The 18,509-nt window shown below is 42.6% G+C and overlaps 1 protein-coding gene across 1 annotated transcript in view; it reads left to right on the top strand.

The window, feature by feature from the left end:
- The window catches only part of LOC119160862 (uncharacterized), an 89,321-nt gene that overhangs the window by 51,873 nt on the left and 18,939 nt on the right, over nt 1-18,509 (top strand). Inside the window, exons 16-19 of the mRNA XM_075887890.1 lie at nt 2,168-2,324; nt 14,347-14,465; nt 16,733-16,882; nt 17,793-17,908. Coding sequence (XP_075744005.1) covers nt 2,168-2,324; nt 14,347-14,465; nt 16,733-16,882; nt 17,793-17,908 — 542 coding nt within the window. The remainder of the gene's footprint in view (nt 1-2,167; nt 2,325-14,346; nt 14,466-16,732; nt 16,883-17,792; nt 17,909-18,509) is intronic.

Raw genomic sequence — 18,509 nt, 5'->3', positions numbered from 1 at the left:
GAAAAATAAATGGGCATAGGCCGGACACGTAGTGCGTAGGCAGGATAAGCGTTGGTCGTTGAGGGTATACCTTACTGGATTCCCAGAGAAATGACGCGGGTGAGAGGGAGACAGGAAGTTAGGTAGGCAGATGAGGTTAGGAAATTCGCGGGTATGATAATATTTGGATCATACGTACACAGAAGCCCCGGCTACTGACCAGATGAGCTGCGTTTTTTTAGCATGTTTAAAATGTTTTGCAGGGTTTCTTTAAGACCTATTCCGTCGTACAAGTACAGAGCCGGTCACGTATTCTCAATGCAGTTAGCAAGACAGAGAAGCTTCTCAGAATGAATGTGCTGGCCTGCTAAGGTGGAGGAGACCAGTATTTCTTTTGTCCAAAAAGTCCCGTCTCATTTGCATCAAGTGATTGGGTTTTCACACCTTAATTCGACTTAAAAGCCAATGAATAGTGAGAAAAGCAATAGGCGTGCTTGCTCCTATTGGTCAGGAGACAAATAAACAAGACAGATCTACTCAAGGCCAGCGAAATATTCAACAGAACCATTTGCAGCTCTGGCCTGCTTTTTATGTACCGAATATTTGAGCCATGTTTGCTAATTTACTGAGTGAAACGAAGTTTAGCAATCTATTTCTTAAGCGGGAATATTCATTAAAAACAATGTATCTCTTAACGTGCTCTCATGTTTCTTACAGTAAAGCTAGAGGTAAGCTTTTCAACAATAATCCATGGCGTAATGAACACACACACGAGAAGGTATAGGTCCTTGTGAACGCACGTTTGATGATAGCAAGAAAAGTTGCCGTTAGCGGCACTATCGATCCGCTTATTGTGACCTGCGCACTATTCTCTCTGGTTTATCTCAAAATACCGAGATAATAGCCTTCGAAGCTTGCCTCTCGGTAGTAATCCTAAGGGTGCCAAAATAACTGTTTGGTGTTTTGCCATACAGGCTCCCATTTACGTCAACACAGAGCGATATCGCAGTAAGGAACTGAAACAATAGACAAAATCAACCAACTCGTTTCACCTGTGCTGTTGTAGGAGACTTACAGATGCACAGGGTCTTATTTATAGGTTTAACGTTCACAGTTGTACTATTGCCGGGTTTGGCAAAGCGCCCATCCACCCTCTTATTTAGAAAAGCACGTGTCTATTCTTCCCACTCTGATGACCAATCTGACGACATTTCTTTATGATCCACGCCTTTTCAAAAAGCAACGTGTATCTGCTGTTTCTGCTCACCTACCCGTGCTATATAACTCTCACCGTATCTCTCGTCTCCATGTCGCTACGTCGCCGGAACGACCCGACGAGCTCGTGTGCGCACCCTTCATACGCTGACCTTGTCCATCGATGACTCGTCCTGCCTGACCCTACTCACGCAACCGTGACGCACCAGTGCCGTCGTTCTTTGTTCTTGTTCATTCGTGCATTCTATATACAATATATATTAGACAGCCGTAGCGCCAGTGTCCAAAAACGATCCCCCTTAAAGTCGCCCCAGTTACCGGTAGCATTTTTTCCCAGAGTTCCCTTCTGCTCGTCTTCTTCACGAATGGACGCATGGCTCCCGACCGTAGCAATTGAACAGTGTGCACTACTTAGGTCGAGGTTGCACTCTGTAGGACGGCCATCACCGATCCACATTACTCTCTTTGGCAGACGATCATCACCAATCGAACCGCGGTTCCTAGTTATCGACGCAGCGATTAGGCGTTACGTCAAACCTCACCAAGTAGGGACCACGCTATAATAGGAAATGATCACCAACAAAGCCGCGGGCTGATAAGCTTCATCGCACAAGCCGCGCTCGAAGCCATATTCCCTCACACAGAGATTTGTCGTTTCCAGAAAACAAGTACAGTTTTTGACGTTAAAGGTCGCGGTTGTTGAAAAACAAAGTACGGAATCCGTGAGCCGCGAGAGAAGAAAATGCGGCGGTGACAGCGAGGAAGTCACGCTGTTTTAAACACATTCACGCGCGCAACGCGTCAAACACTCGAGGAAGTCCGAAGGGCGAAAAGGAGACCGCCGCGCGGAACTTTCGGGCCGCGCTCAGCGTTGGTACAGAATTCGGTTGCGCAAATCGTGGGCCAACTCTTTCCCTCGACCACGTGCGTATACAGGGTCTCACCGATGGCCGGAGTCATGCAAGCGAATTAGGCTCGCTACGAACATCCTGTGATTGCTGACGTGCAGCCTCCGCTTGCGCCTCTCTCCGAGTTACCCATAACACACTGGAATATGGTTACACGCATCTTTTACGTGGAGAAGCCGCCCGACGGTGATGGGACCAGCTACAACGGTGAAAGTTACCGAGGTAAGCGAGCTCTCGGCTGTTGGCGAGTGCTGCGTAGCGTTGCTAATAGTGTTAGAAAAAAAGGTAAGTTACGCAGAAGCTACCTTCCGAAACTGTCTTTTTGCGAAACAGCATCGGTGTTCCGTCAGGCGTGTCTCTGTTAACATTTATTTTCCGGCTAGTGGTGGGATGAAACAATTCACCGATTCGCTGTGCTGCCGCAGTTTTGGGATGCACCGTAGCACGAGTGAAGGTCACTTACTCCGAGAATTTGACTGCACCGTCTACGTACTTCACATTGCACTATATTAGCTGTAACTATGATGGTGTTCTGGTATTTGCTAAGTCGATCTGTTCTGCCCCACCGCGGTGGTCTGGTGGCTAAGGTACTCGGCTGCTGACCCACAGGCCGCGGGATCGAATCCCTGCTGCGGTGGCTGCAAATGCTGTAGGCCCGTGTGCTCAGATTCGGGCGCACGTTAAAGAACCCCAGGTGGTCGAAATTTCCGGAGCCCCCCACTACGGCGTCTCTCATAATCATATGGTGGTTTCGGGACGTTAAACCCCACAAATCAATCGTTAAGTCGATCTGTTTTACTTATTTTTCCGTAAAAGAAAGAGAACTTAAGGCTTGTTTACTTTTGTGTTTGTTTTGAGACAGAACGTCTTTGAAGCAACATACAATGAAGCCCATAAAGGTTTAGGGTACGTTGTTTAGTATCTCTAAGATGTATCGCAGTAGTTATCAGATATAAGCGAAGAATGTAAAGTGAATGAAAAGACAACTTGGAACAGGCAGGGACCGAACCTATCACCTTAGGGTAATGCACCAGATGCTTTAACATTTTTTCTTTATGGCGGCAGTCATCCTCCGGTCCCACTTTTGCAGGTATTTCTGTGCTAATAATCAAGGGAGCGTTATTCAGTGCCTCTAGTAACAATGACATTGTTTTCGTTAGAATATCTAGAATTTGAGCTGACAGGAAAGTGAATGAAAAGTTTGTTTGTTTTAGTTTGTTTTCAGTTTGTTTCAGTTTGTTTCAGTTTGTTTTTGTTTTGAAATTCAGTTTGCTTTTCAATGGAGTTACAGTGACTTAAAAAGGTATTAAACAAGAAACCTCTGTCTTTTGAAGAAATCTATAGGAATTGTTGGAGTTGTTCGCTCTGTAGTAGGCATTGAAAAAAGTCGCCCCCCCCCCCCCCCCCAAAGTTCAAGAACTGAAACTACGCTCATTTTGATATAACATTAAATATTTCGTATGCCTTTTCATTCGGCAGTGATTCTTTGAAGCCGAACGAGAAAGGTTGTTGAACTGAAGACATCCCCTCACGGTGGTCATTTCTTTCTACGCCAATTTATTTTGAAATTAATTTGTTCGTATCGCTAATAGCTGTCATCTTATACACTATCTTTTTTCTTCTTTATGGTACGCTGCCAAGTCTGAATTGCGCTTCTTTATGGAACCTAATTTGATGCTACTACCTCGATATTGCTACAAACAGCCTCTATAGAGACCAGAGCTGCGAAGTGGTGCGCTACCACGATAGTATGCTACCACACAATATGCACTACTATAAAATATGGACAAAATTATTAGCTTTCAATAGTTGAAAACCTACAACAGGCTCCCGGATGCTGAATTACTCAAGAGTGTGGTTCTTTATTTAGTTATTTATGTAACAATATCGATTTCTTCAAAAAAATATTAGGACTTGAAAATTTTTTTAAGATACTGTGGTTAAAACCAATTTAAAAAAATTACTACGTATCCACGAAATGAATCTTTATGAGTTGGTGAAGCAGTGAGATCATTCGGTGTCACCGTAAATCACCCATGAGATGGACCCTTCACGCATGTGAGTGAGCGCCAATCGAATTGTTTATTGGGCATAACTAATATGTTGCGTTTAGATGTAAATTGCATTTCGCCTTCATTCATACTATTTTGTGGTGTCGGATCCAGCCTGATGTTGATAAAGACGAAATCTGGGCAGGTTCCCTTGCTTGTTGCTGGTAGTTTCCAGTGATACGGAATGCATCGTAGAGCATATCGAGGTAGCATATACTGCACAAGCCAGTCGTTGTCTGTGATCATCATAATATTCTTCATCACCATCAGGAGCATCATCGTCATGACGTATATAGTGGGTACTTTGCACGTGCTGTGCCGTGATGGCATAAAGAGAATTTGTGGTCTAGAACGCACTTGTTCTTTAGCGTCATCAGCATCATCGTGATCTTCAGCGGCGGGTACAGCGCACGGGGTGAACTCCAACGCCAACGGACAAGCCGAGACTATAAGGAGCTTCGTCTCTAAAAGACGACTACGGGAGGGCCCAGATTTGGGCGGCTAGATAGGTAGATAATAAATATGAACAGTCAGAGAGCCTTTAGGTTGGTAAAGATATGCTTTGCATTTAAATTACGTCGTGCGGGAACATTCTCCTTGACAGAGAAAAACAGAAAACGCGAACCAGGAGTGGGTGAAATGTGGCACCTTGCTGTACATTGGAGTAGTGCGGGCGTGTACATTGGAACTTTACATCGGATTACAGTGGGGGGGGGGGGGCTTCGTAATGTAACGTAATATTTTGCATTAGGCTCAGAGAACCTCATGTAATTGAATGCCAAGAGCATTGTAAATGTTTTGAAATTACATTTGGCTGCTGCTCACCTCAGCTTAGTGAAAAAGGTTGCGCGTCTTTTAAATCACTGATTAGGTCCATGTTGCGCAAACTCTTATTATGTGAATTGGGCAAATGAGCTTGTATTCTGCACCAACTGGTTGCTTTTGTTAACTCGCGACCACATTATTTCAAAGCGATAGCCACGGCTGGTTCACGAAATCGCCTAAACCATTTCATGACGCGTCTTTTTTTCTTTTCCTTTTTTTAACCTTGAAACAAGATTAGGAACGTTAGCTATTTCATCGCGCTGACGCCTAGCTTTCTTGTCAACCGGCTAGGCAAGGGGGGATTCCTTGTTGCGAACTAAATATAGAAGGCATTTAGAAAAAGTGTGAACTCAAACCCATCTGGCCGCAATTAATCGTCTCGGACATAGTCTGGTCATCAGAGTGCCTTATCTCTATCCGAAACCACAGCGGTAGTACATAGTGGTAGTGAACCTGACTCCATTGCGGGAGGTACTTGGTTCGATCGCCAGTGACACCGGTCATCCACTTGCTTCTCAACGACGCAGCTGCTCGAAGTCGAGCCTGCGTCATCTGCACGTCTGTCCGCTGTCACGCAGCGGCCGGTTCCCTGCCTCAACGCTGGTGGTGCTGTTGATGACGATGATGATGATGGTCTAAATAACCATGCTAAATACTGAAATGAGGCTGATGCTTGTAATGTTGATGACGTTGCTGATAGATCATGATGATGCAGATGATCTCGTTGGACAGTCACAGACGCTTGTGCGCTTACAGGTGTGCGATGGTTCTCCCGGGGTGGTATTAACTGACCATAATATGCAACAGGTAACTAAAGCTGGCCATTTTAAATACTTTCGTACTTGTCTAGAGCAATGGACTCTCTTTTATCGCCAGCATTTTTGTTGCTTCTCTCCTCGCAACCTTCTGCTGTACTATATACCCCAGAGGTTGTAGAAACCAGTTGGATGGATGGATGCGAAACTTAATTTAAAGTCCTGAGGTGCATCAGTGTTTATTTTTATCCACAAATCCTCGTCCATCCTTCTCCGCTTTGTTGTCAAGTAGGTTAATTTCTATGCGTTCGTCAGCACCTCAATCATAAAGCGGTGCATGAATACAATGCCCCGATATATTGGTAAGTTAGCGCTGTGCACTCGCAGTTTCTTTGGTGATGATCGAATATAAGACGGGCGTACGGGCGCCGTGTCCTTGAGCGAACCGTCGGGCAGCTGACGGTCAATTGTGTTTACGATCGCGATCTTCGACGACTGTCACCACTTGCCATCCGCTTGTAGCCAAGGACGGTTGATGGCCTCTTCCTGCGGAGATAAACTCTTTAACTTCCCCGTCAGTCGGGCTTGTTTAGCGAAGGAAGATTCCGCTATGCAATGGTAATGATTGATTCGTGTGCACATTGCGTGACATTTTAATGCCGCTTCCGTGTCTGTAGGGCTCTATAGCTGATTGGTGAAAACAATACAATACGTGTTCCTTATTGTAATTTATGCTCCACACTTGACTCATTTCTTTAGCGGATCTTTTTTCCAGCGCTGCTATTATATAGGGACACTTTTGTGGACGTTGGATCCAGGGCTAAATAGCATCGCGATACAAGACTATCACAATAATAATTCAGAGATACTTTCTAGTATGTGTATTTCTGTATTACCATACATTTGGAGAATGTATTTGTATCTAATTTGCGAAATGCTTTTACAATATATTGATTGTATCGCAATTATATGCAGGCAGGAGTCGGGTACCTCCTCATATTCCTTGTTGTAAATGAATTGGGGCATGTCTCCAAAGGGCAGGAAGAATTTTATTTTGTGACCAAGAAAAAACAAAGGCGCGCCGCTGCACGCTGAGATAAGAAAGGCAGCGATGGTTGCTTCTCAAGCCCAGAATGACCCTTGGGTAAAGCGAGCGATCACGCTGACGGCAGAATCGCCAAAGTAGTGTTGTCAGCCTGTGCTGATGGAAGTCGCTGTTTCTTAAGAAGAGCGCAGTAGGCCTAATAGTTTTTTTCTTTCGGGTGGCAAGCCATTACTTCGTCACACTGCAAGAATACCGCCTTTAAACAAATACGTGTCGATGTTTCGCGTGCGTTCACTTCTCGACACGGTGCCACTTCTAAAAGGACATGTTATAGTCGTGGTGGCGAAAATGTATAGAACATGGCTATCTTTGCCGCACTATTAGCTAGTCCTGCATCCCGCTGGGGCTCGTTGCTTATTGTTTTCAAAGCAGGAAATCGTCTTCTGTGATATGAAGATCCCTCTCCACCAAAGCCAACGTTGCCTTCTGTGGCCTATTTAAATGGCTGTTGATAGCGTCGGTGGTGGTGACAGCTTTATTTAGGTGAGGTCCTTTCGTCCCAAGTGGTGAATTCTTGCTACAGTGTCTGAGTGACGCTTCGCTTTGAGCACTTGTTGGCATGAGCCACCTGAGATGTTATCAACGCTCTTATCCTCAATGAACGGTATTTTAAGAAGCCTATGATCGAATTTTGCAGTTTAGGCACATTTGGCTTGATTGCGCGTAAGTGATCATGCCCAGCTTATATGGACCGCGGAATCCTCGGCCATCTGGCTCGGCACTGATCGGGCCAGATTTGTAAGGATTCCGAAGAGGGGGGGCCAATCTTGCACCGGGATGAACCTAGTACGTTCTTGCGAAGAGGAAGTCTAGTCCCAAGTTCACGTTGGGAATCGCCTCAAGCCATACAATCAGGGCAACGTGCAGGTCTGGTGCAGTGCGTCTCACTGATCGGTGTGCCCTGCCCTGCTCTAGCCACGGAGGCACCACTGGAACGCTTCCACGTGGTCCAGTCAACACGCATAACCTGCCTGGCCTGGCTTACTCTAAAATTCAACTACCAGGCGCAAAACTTATGACTCTGCACCGGCCGCTCCTGACTTCATCCAGGCGGCAGGCCTACACATTTCCGCTCATTTGAAGCCGGAGGACATACTACCACCAATGACAAAATATGTATAATCCTCCCGGCAGCGAGCGTACTGGTGCACGCTGAACCAGGCGAACATCCGTCAGTGCTTATTTTTTCTCCGCAGGAATACATAACTGAACTAGCAGAATCATGAGGTGGAACTCATTTATGAGTATCTAGAAATAGGACTGACGCTCATGAATATGAGGCCCCCGAAAATGGGAATTGGTCCCTCAAGGGTACGACAAGGCCGAGTGGTGATCTGCTAGTAGCTGAATGTCTGTCAGATTGCGTTTACCTGAATACTAAAAAAAATAGTATGCGACCATCGTGACGAGAGCGAATCCGCGTCTTTAAGACAACATAAAATATGGATTACCTATGAACTAAAAATGCTTAGGCAGTAGGAAGAACCTATCAATATTAGGAAATCGAGTTTATCTACAACCCTCAGTATCTTTCTGACATCTTTTCGGAGCTCTTGTCTTCTACATGTGATTTGTTCCACTCCAATGACTGACCCACCCACGTTCATGACATTTGTCCGTGGCCGCGTGGGTCGAGTATTTGCGGGCACTTATTGGTTTCGGCGGACGCGGCCACTTACCCATCGATAAGGAGTATTCTCTCGCTTTTGGTCTGAACACACTTGTTGCGTCACCTCTATCCATCGGCGCAGCACGTCGGGGCCCTGCGAGTGAGGGTCATGTGTACAAACTTTGCAGAAACAGGAAAGCTCGTGCACTCGTCAGTGGAGAAGCCACTGCAAAGGTGAGAAAATGTTTTGCGCTGGCAGTTTAGATGCCTGATTGTTTGGCTTTGAGAATCGTCGAGAATGCAACAGAAATCAACCAGCATAGAAAATTGTCTAGCTACAAAAAAGAGGGCCTAGTTAAGGTTAATTCAAGAAAGGGGCAGTGTTGTGGGGAATAGCAGGGTGGGTAACATATAGCATGAAACTTAAACAAGTATCGGTGACGCATAGCGAAACAAAGTATTTCTAGTGCAACTAAACCAAGGAAGAAATAACTAGAGAAGGCAAGATAGGGCGGCAAATTTACTAGTTTATTTTCCGCACATTAGCCAAGCATATAATCATGTCTGCTGATATATGCACAGAGACAGCGTGCACCACGCAGCTATCATATGGCAAAAAAAGTATGTCGCACTGTGCTATCTAAAATTTGCATTCACTCCAGTACAAAGAGACGCTGCCACATCCATCCTCCTCCCTATGAATATGGTATGCCGCAAGTGCTAATGTTTTCATGCTTCTTCCTATCACATGAGTGGCTCTGAATAGCGCACGAAGCACCATTTTCAGATAACGCTGTGCGATAGGTTTCTTTTTATTTTGCCATGTGATAGTTGCTTGTGCTGTGCGCTCTCTGTGCGCGCCAGTGTTGCCATGGCTGCTTATTTGTCAGTAGATATACTGATTTTTAAATTTTTTCTGCTTATTGAGTGATGAGGTGTTCGAATGTACTGAGCATCTGTATCTTCTACAGAAACTATATGAAAAGCTGCTGCTTTGTGATTGTCGAGTTTGATTTGATGCGGTGATGGACAAAAAAAGAGGGAAAGCCATCAGCTAGATCAAATAACGTAGGAAAAAATAGCTAGGAATGCGCCAGCGAGTGTATTTTCTAAACGAACAGCTTGGAGAGCTGATAAGCAGATATTAAATCATTTTTGTCTCACTTGTTCCTGACTTTTCTTTTTGTCATTTCCTCCTTTCCGTCATTACGCTTTTCAGTTAAATTCGAGGGCTACCTTCGCTTGAATGTGTAGGGGTAAAAGAAGCACTCAACAAGATTAGAGTGCAAAGCGAGCCTGTTAGCCAGTGTTTTGCGTGTTTGAAGTACTCTTGAAGAGAAGCCACTCACAGACTTTTAGAATCGCATTGGCATTTCCCAAGAATTTCACTACACATGTGTGAGCAAATGAAGTCTCTGAGTCATTATTTTGATCAACAATCTCTAAGTCATGCTCCTCACTGCGTCATGAAAGCTATTGTACACTATGATATATTACTAACACCAGCACTGAATCTGTAATACAGAAAGTGAGCACAAAGACTAAAATTTAAAATCTCCTGGTTTCTACTGATGTTCTATAAAAAAATCTGCTACCATGTTTTTGTGTCGAGGCAACACTGCTGTGTGTATGTCTCAAGACAATTTCACTTTGGTGATGTGCGCAAAGTAAACTAGTCAGCCTGGCGCCATATCCTCTCTTTTCTCACTTCTCTTCCTTGGCTTAGTTGTGGCGGCACAAATATTCGTTTCCAGTTCAACTTTGACTACGCTTTGTAATTAAAACTAGATTTTAGTTGCCAAGATAAGGCAAATTAAGAAGTGAGTGGCCAATTTTTCGAAAAATTGCATAGGCTTAAAGTTTAAATCACCACCTTGTAAAAGACGATCTATACCGACTTCATTACTGTTCGACAGGATGCTTGAGTGAAATTCAGCTGTAATTGGCACATACTGAGTGATTTCGCAAGCCACTGTCATGGCCCGGAGTCCATCTCTATTTCGAATCCCGCATATCTCATCGCACGTGTCATTCACTTCAAGTTGCCCGGCCGAGGATTTTAAACGACCACGTTTTCTATGCCCTTCTTTGTACGGACAGAAAAAGACTTGAACGACCTTCTCCATAATGTCGTCACCACTGAATGCTCCTCATCAGTTTTTGATCAATTATGTGTCCATTTTTTTAGATAAAAATTTGTGGCAACAAAAAACTTGTGGCAATAAAAATTATATGTTAACCCATCCCTTATGAAATACCCCCTCAAGGGGTCTTTAAGGAAAATAAAGTTATGTTAAATACACATCAGGGGATAGCGAAACAAACAGTTACAGCATCCATAATTCATAAGTGGTGTTCAACGCAGCCACAGTCAGGATGGGGATGTTTTCCCCTGAACATAACCCAGTAATAAAAACAAGGTGACGTAAGACATGGTCGAGGATAAATATTCTTTATTTAGCTTCAAAAACCATGATGTTGCCGTGGCATATGAATGAGAACGCATCAAATTACTCATTCAGCCTCTGCTCGTGTTGAACGACAGCCAAATTTCAAGTTCTTTGACTGCTCATGAGACATGTGTGCTCAGAATCAGCAGAGCCGAAGAAAGAATTGCTCTTCGCCACGGCACCCTCGCTCTGGCAATGGGATCAAAGCCTCTGTTATCCACGCATGTTTGTCCACGCAACTTCGTCTCTAACTTCGTCTCGGTCATTTCTCCAAAGCAAACAATCTCATCAGGTAAAAGGTGAAGTCACAAGATTCCTTACGCATTTGCCTAGCACGACTGTAATGTGAAAGCCATGTTATTTTTCATGAATGAATTGTATTGATCCCCCCCTCACCCTAACGCTTTTTACAAATGACGATGTCATGCGATAAGAGATTTACATGACGCCACGTTACAGTGATGCCCCGACAACGTCGCTGATTCTGGTGCTCTTTTTGTAGATATTATGAGGTCATAAAGTGACGTTATCTTAAAATTTTGGTATCATTCGTGTTGACGATGACGATGGTCACTTTTTGCGCTTCATGAGGCGACTAATGGTTCCTCATTAACAAATATCAAAGAAGAATCGTTCCCGGCAGCGAGATTGTACCCCACGCTCAGAGGCCTCCGGCCTTAGCCACAGGGCTAAGCCAGTCCCTGCCTCCCAGGTAGCATGCCTGTGCATTCTGATGTAGGACATCTTGCTACTTGACCGAAAATTTCAGTGCTGCCGCTTTCGTCGCGATGGGTTGGGGAGTGGAAATTTTGCTACGAGTACCATGATGCGATAAAGAAGTGTGCTTAGGTCTGCTATCTTGGAGCCGTTGCCCGCGGTACGTCTCTTTGTTGTTGTTTTTTTCTTTCCCGAACTGGATTCAGTTGCTGTGCGCCCCGGCCCGCCTAGATGGATGCTGCTGCTTCCTCAACCAATTTTCTTGCAGGATGTCGGTGACAAGCCGCATCCGCATCACAGCCTCCTGGTGCTTGCTGCCTCGGACAATTGACTGGAAAGTTTTTTTGCATTGACCAGTTTACAACTCACAAGAGGCGCTTGAGTGTCCCGGCATTTCTTGTTATGTTTCCCGTTCGCCAAGTTGAATGGTCAATTCTTTCAATTACCAGGTTGCACAAGTCATCCTGAAAATCCCGCCTTCCACCTCTCTTTTTAAAACGTTTTTGGGCAACGCCTAAATATGCAGTAAAATTAACACCATCATCAAATATCTGCATGCCGTAAATACAACAAATGAAACTGGAAAGAAAGAAAGAAAGAAAAAAAAGAAAGAAACAAAGAAAAGAAAGAAAGAAAGAAACAAACAAACAAAGAAAGAACATGGGGGCTAGGGATAGCCTTAGTTTCATACAGCTTCGTTGTAAAATGGTTAGGAGCAATACCAGCTACCACAGTGAAGAGACAACTGGTCACCTTTCGTATCCTTTTTACAATTGCGAAAGCTTCTCAGGGGCATGCAGGCTTGTGTCGGCAAAGTCTACCTGTTGACTATTCTCCCTTACGGACTGGGCAAACAGGTCGAAAAACAGCAATAAAACGAAAGGAGTCTGATTTGGCTCCTGTCGTCCTCTGCCTCTTTATTGCCCTGTTTCACCAGCAAGTATGAACCTACCAGCCCGAATATGTGTATGTAGTGCCTTTCCCATCGGCATCATCACTAATTAAACATAATTCTGCGCCTACCACGCCGCTCGTGTTCGGATCTCGAGGCGTGTGCTAAAATGCAGCAAATCCTCGCGCCTTGTGGCTAGGACGCAGGCAGCCATCGCCGCTTCACTTCGACCTTCGATAATGAAGTAGCGCGATCCCACACGTTTGTCTGCCTCTCGCAACGTGTACTTCAAAGACCCCTACAATAAACGCCATATTCTCTCAAAAATTTATGTCCGGAACACACCCTCCAAACTTCAAGAAAAATAAACTCCGAAAACTGGGGCCCCTGTAGAGTATTTACAAAATAAAAGCAAGAAGGGGAAGATGCAAGCGCGCAATGAGTAATTCGAAAATAATACATGCAGCCGTTGCCATCCTCAAAAAGACAAGTCGCGTTATTCAAACGTTGGCTCGAGTGCCCACCTCCTAATTTTGAATTTCTCATAATGTGTGTATAGTAATGTGAATTTATTTCACCTCTCAGTCTTCTTCGGTGATTCAAAGATTATTTAGAAAATTGTGGGAGTGGAGGATGCGCCTCAAAAGTGTTTAGAACGAATAGTAGACGATAGGCGTACTGTACTATGGGAGAGCTCTAAGCAGCTGCCCCCATGTAAAATAAGAGTAGCGTCAGCAAGAACTCAGCTTTCTTATACATATGAAATGGAGACGGATGTGTGTTTCGAAAAAGTTGGTAACAATTTAGAGTACTTGGTACTTTAAGAGAGCAAAAAGCCACCCTATAGCCGGGCCTTGCACTTCGTTGTGAAAGGAGCACGTGTTTAGAAAATTAACCATCTCACCGGTGGCATGATACCCTTTTAGTATGAGTAAAATGTTCGGACATATTACAGGTTTCCTCAAGAATCCTCAACATCAAGGCACAATTTAGTAGAAATCAGCTAATCCGAACTCTTCTAGCTAGATTAGTTTCACCGGAAAAGACGATCTCTTTTCAAATAAGTAGCCTATGCTTATGTTGAAGTCTATTGTAAAGCCATTTTTTTTTGTGTCTCACATGTGTTTCAACTATAGCGACGGTTCTATACCATGGTCTCAAGAAGCTTTGTCTCAAGAAGCTCAAGAAGCTATACCATGGTCTCAAGAAGCTCAAGAAGCTAGGTCTCAAGAAGCTTTGCCCCTAACATTTAATTGTGATTGAGCATAGATGTGAAAACACACCAAATAGAGGAGACAGGTGGGGGTGATGTTGCAGAAGTCGGGGTAAACACATACATACATACATACATACATACATACATACATACATACATACATACATACATACATACATACATACATACATACATACATACATACATACATACATACATACATACATACATACATACATACATACATACATACATACATACATAGATACATACATACACACACATACATACATACATACAAACATACATACATACATACATACACGCATGCATACATACAAACATACATACATACATACATACATACATACATACAAAAGCTTTACTTGTAATCATTTCAGTCGACATACGAACCAGGCCAGACTATCAAGCAATAGTATTTCGAAAATACAACCTTTTGTTAATGTGAATGCTTGCGTTTCGCCTTTTCCAAATGTAGATTTATTGCCTCCAAGGCAGCTGGACGAAGTGTGCAAATAATATCTCCAACATGAGAAATTGTGACTGCGCGTGCGGTGCCCCATATTTGAAATAATTGTAAACAATGGTTCGTTTCTATTTCAGGCAGGACAGGCCACAAGATGCTGGCTGCATTTAGGGCACTCAAGAAGTCCTGGCGTTTCGCGTACATCATATGTGTACCTATCCTCCTTCTTCCCGTGGCCTTATGCATCGGAGGAAAGGTATGTGCTATTTGTGTCCTCCAATAATTGACGAACCAAGTCTTACATTGTTTTTTGAATGTAAGACACGTTCTTGGCGTCAAGTATATAGAAGACATCATCTTCTATATCCAAAGCCAGGAGGAGTAGCTTGAGCTTGTCGGTGTAAAAGGGCGCCTGTTGTCTTGCTTAATCTGTCTTGAGGTGCTATCGATAAAGTAAGAGAAGTAGAGTTTTCCTATTCCGTAGTCTTCGTAAAACTGATTTCGATGCACCTAGTTCCACTTGGCACGACAAGCATCCATGCAAAATAAATTTGAGAATGGTAATACTAATATATTGTAATAATAATAATAATAATAATAATAATAATAATAATAATAATAATAATAATAATAATAATAATAATAATAATAATAATAATAATAATAATAATAATAATAATAATAATAATAATAATATTAATAATAATAATATGAAATGTTACTAGCCAATAATAATAATTATTAATTACAATACCTTCCAGGTGTAAGTGGGGCAGTACTTAAAATGAGCAGTGATAATAGATTCAATACATGGTATATATAAACAGCAGCCGCTCCCACCAAATTATAACAACTACTGAAATAATCAAATATTGAAATAGTTCATGCCATATATGTAGAAGCTCAGGGCTAGTAAAGATAAATTATATAATAAAGAATTAATCACACTGAATTGTCTATACACTTGCGTAGTCAAGCAAAAGATCAATGCTGTTTAGAAATGTGTTATATAAATTACGAGAGTTTTTGTACTCACAGAAACAGTGTATGCATTATGCTTCAGTTTTCGTATTTAGATTCTGGTGCCATACGTAATTGAGCTTCAGAAGACGCCAAGTGAAATGAAATCAAAGTAATTTTGCGTATGGATAGCTAGTGACACTTTGCGTATTTAATCTGGTTCATTCCCGAATCCCTAACTTGAAATACTTGGTGGAAACTACGCTAAATATACGACAGAATGTCTTCTTTTTCAAGGAAAGTGCTTATGTACGTAACGATAATGCATGGATACCATATTCATTATCACACTATACAAACAGCAAGATAAAAACACGTTAGAATCTGTGCAGAATAAGGCTATACGGTTCGTTTTTAACCGTTATGATCGGGACTTCTCCCCGTCTTCACATGCTCATTTCTTGTCACTTCATTCACTGGAACACCGCCGTACACGTGAGAGTATTATCTTGTTGGACAAGATTGTACACAAAATGACCCGCGTTCACGCGCCCTTATCTTTCGCTGATATACCAGCGCGTACAACACGTAGTACAGACGCTTTGAACCTTGTACCCTTCAGGTCTCGTTTGGATTGTTTCAAATTCTCTTTTTTTTCCGCGTGTGGTGGAAGTTTGGAACAAGCTTGATGGTGCATTGCGTAGAATGAACACTGTAGAGTTCGGGAAAAATTTTATGTGTTAGTCACATAAATTTGTGCGCACTATTGTTTGTTTCTGTGCTTTCGTTGATTTTTCTGTACCCGCTCCTGCAATGTCCCAGACATGGGACAGCAGTATTTGCAAATAAATGAATAAATAAATAAATAAAGATAGCATAGGTGATACTATTTGCTAGCGTGTGCGCTTATGTGTTCAGGATAACTGCTCAAACCAGCTAAAAAAAAAGTATGCGTGCTCACGCGCAATGGTTATGGAGTTGTTAGGGTGCCTGAGGGCTGGCTCTAAAATCACGTTATTGAGTCCTGGCAGAGCCGGCAGTATTTTCGTCTCCACCGAAAATCCCATCGGCTCAACCAAAAATGCTCAAGGCCCATGTACTGAGATTTAGCTGCATGTGGGAGAGCCCCTGGCCAGGAGGTTGAAAATTCCGGAGCATCCCACTGCAGCATTCTTTCAAGTCTGAAGTTTATTAGCAGTTATTGGAAGTTTATTAGAAGTTTATTATCAACAAGACATAAGACATGCATAGCTGGGATGCCGGAGAAAAAGGCATGTTATTACACGCCTGACAAGGTTCCGGCAGTACCACGAGTGCTGTAGGCAACAGTGGACAACTGCAAGAAAGAAAACACCTACACACCCTGGCATAATTTACATGATTGGACTTCAACATAAATGACAACTATAATTGTACTAGTTTCATACAACGTGATATCATCAATAAACCGAATCATAAAGTGTTCTTTTGGGATGTTAGACCCGAACTGGTATCACTATTAAAAAATACGCCCGAATTAACAATTAAACTCGCATTTGTCATTCCTGTGTCGCATACGTGAAGGCTGGCTGGTGCGCCTACATCCTGCTCTGGATGGCCTTCTACTGGTCGGTGGAGGCCTGTCCTCTGGCTGCCACATCGCTCATGCCTGTGTTCCTGTTTCCACTCTTAGGAATCCTGTCATCCACTAGCGTGGCTAGTTTTTACCTCAATGTAAGTGCTAACAGGCACGTGAGAAGCATGTGTCTTTTCATATTTATTACCCACCACTTTCGACTGTAACGAAAGTTGAAGCTGTTTAAATTTCCAACTCGTGTAACATATTGTCCTCCTGGACGTAAAATAGTAAGCCTTTAGTTCAAAAAGAAATAGAAAATTCTCGTATCCAGCAAGACAAATATGTGCTATGCTATGTTTTCACATGGATTGCAGTTAGAAATTATAGCGCCCTCGTGTGTGAAACTACGAAATTCTCTTTTTCATTTCATATTCATGTACGAAAAGTTTATGGGTAAGAATATGAAATATAGTTCTTGTACAAGCAAGCGAATTCTGTGTAAATATAGTTATCGCATATTTATTGCCCTGCGTTCAAATAGGATGAATGCTGACTGCTTTCTATAACATGGCAATACGTGGTTCGAGTAGTATTTCTTACTACTACGCGGATACCAGATTGGGATAATAACAATTTTTAACGCACTTATCAGAAGTTATGTACTTTTCAGTATTATAGAAAATGTGCATACAAGCAGATACGTGATTGATAGACCAACTTGGCTTCTGTTGGTGTCTAGGGAAATTTTGTAACTGATGTTATCCAAATATCCCATAGTTAGACCGATTCATAGTCCATTTTGAAGAAAGACTGTAAGAGCCTACACAGTTTTCTTCGCTTTTGATATTGGTCAATATGATAATAAAAGACTGTGGCTCGGAAGTGTCTGCGAAACTTTGTATATAAGCATTTAACAAAAAACATGCGTTCTTTTGTGTGTTGAACTCGAAAAAAAAGGGATGCCATTGGGAGTTCAAAACGATATCTACAAAGTTATTTTATGGCACAGTTCTTATAAATGCACGATCGCTATCCTTGCCCCTCTGTGGATTTCACTTCATGCAGGATATTGGAATATTGTTGCTTTGTTCTCTAATTATGGCTGGAGCGGTGGAAACAAGCAACCTTCACAAGAGAATAGCCCTCAGGTCGTTACTCGCCATAGGAACAAGTAATCTCAGGTAAGATTGCCACAGAGAAAATTACCCGTTATTTTTGTTTATATTACGTACCATAGGCCAAACGGAATATTTTTAGGTACATACCGCTATGCGTAGAGTAATTTTCGACAAGCATCTAAAATTTCTTTTTAATTTACTAAACAAAATAACGCTTGTTGTCCTTTCAATGTAACATCATTAAAGTAAAACTGGACTAAATCCTTTTTATGCTTAAAAAAAGAGAATCTGAGAACGTAGTCACTCAATGTTAAATATTTTGAAAGAATAGTACGCATTTGTCAACAAGAGCTTAAAATGGGTCTAACATAGCACGCTTATTCATTCACTTTACTCTTTTGATTACGTCATTCCACGGGTGCATATCACAAAGGAAAGTTAAGAAAAATGTGAATAGTACAATGGTTTTTAGTGACCCCATTATAGAGGAAGTTCTAGTTGGGTCGAGAATGGCTGATGGGCTGGTGAGATGGACGATCTTTTTTTTTAATTATTCATATTTACTACGGGCCCAACAGAGAAATGATTATTTTTGCCTTTGAGGAGAACTTATAAGCGTGGGGCAGCCATAGGTGCTTTCGTTCACACGTTTTTTTTACTTTCT

Source organism: Rhipicephalus microplus, chromosome 3 (genome assembly GCF_043290135.1).
Source record: "Rhipicephalus microplus isolate Deutch F79 chromosome 3, USDA_Rmic, whole genome shotgun sequence".
In the NCBI taxonomy this organism is placed as follows: Eukaryota; Metazoa; Arthropoda; class Arachnida; order Ixodida; family Ixodidae; genus Rhipicephalus; species Rhipicephalus microplus.
This window is presented reverse-complemented; position numbering and strand designations above follow the sequence as displayed.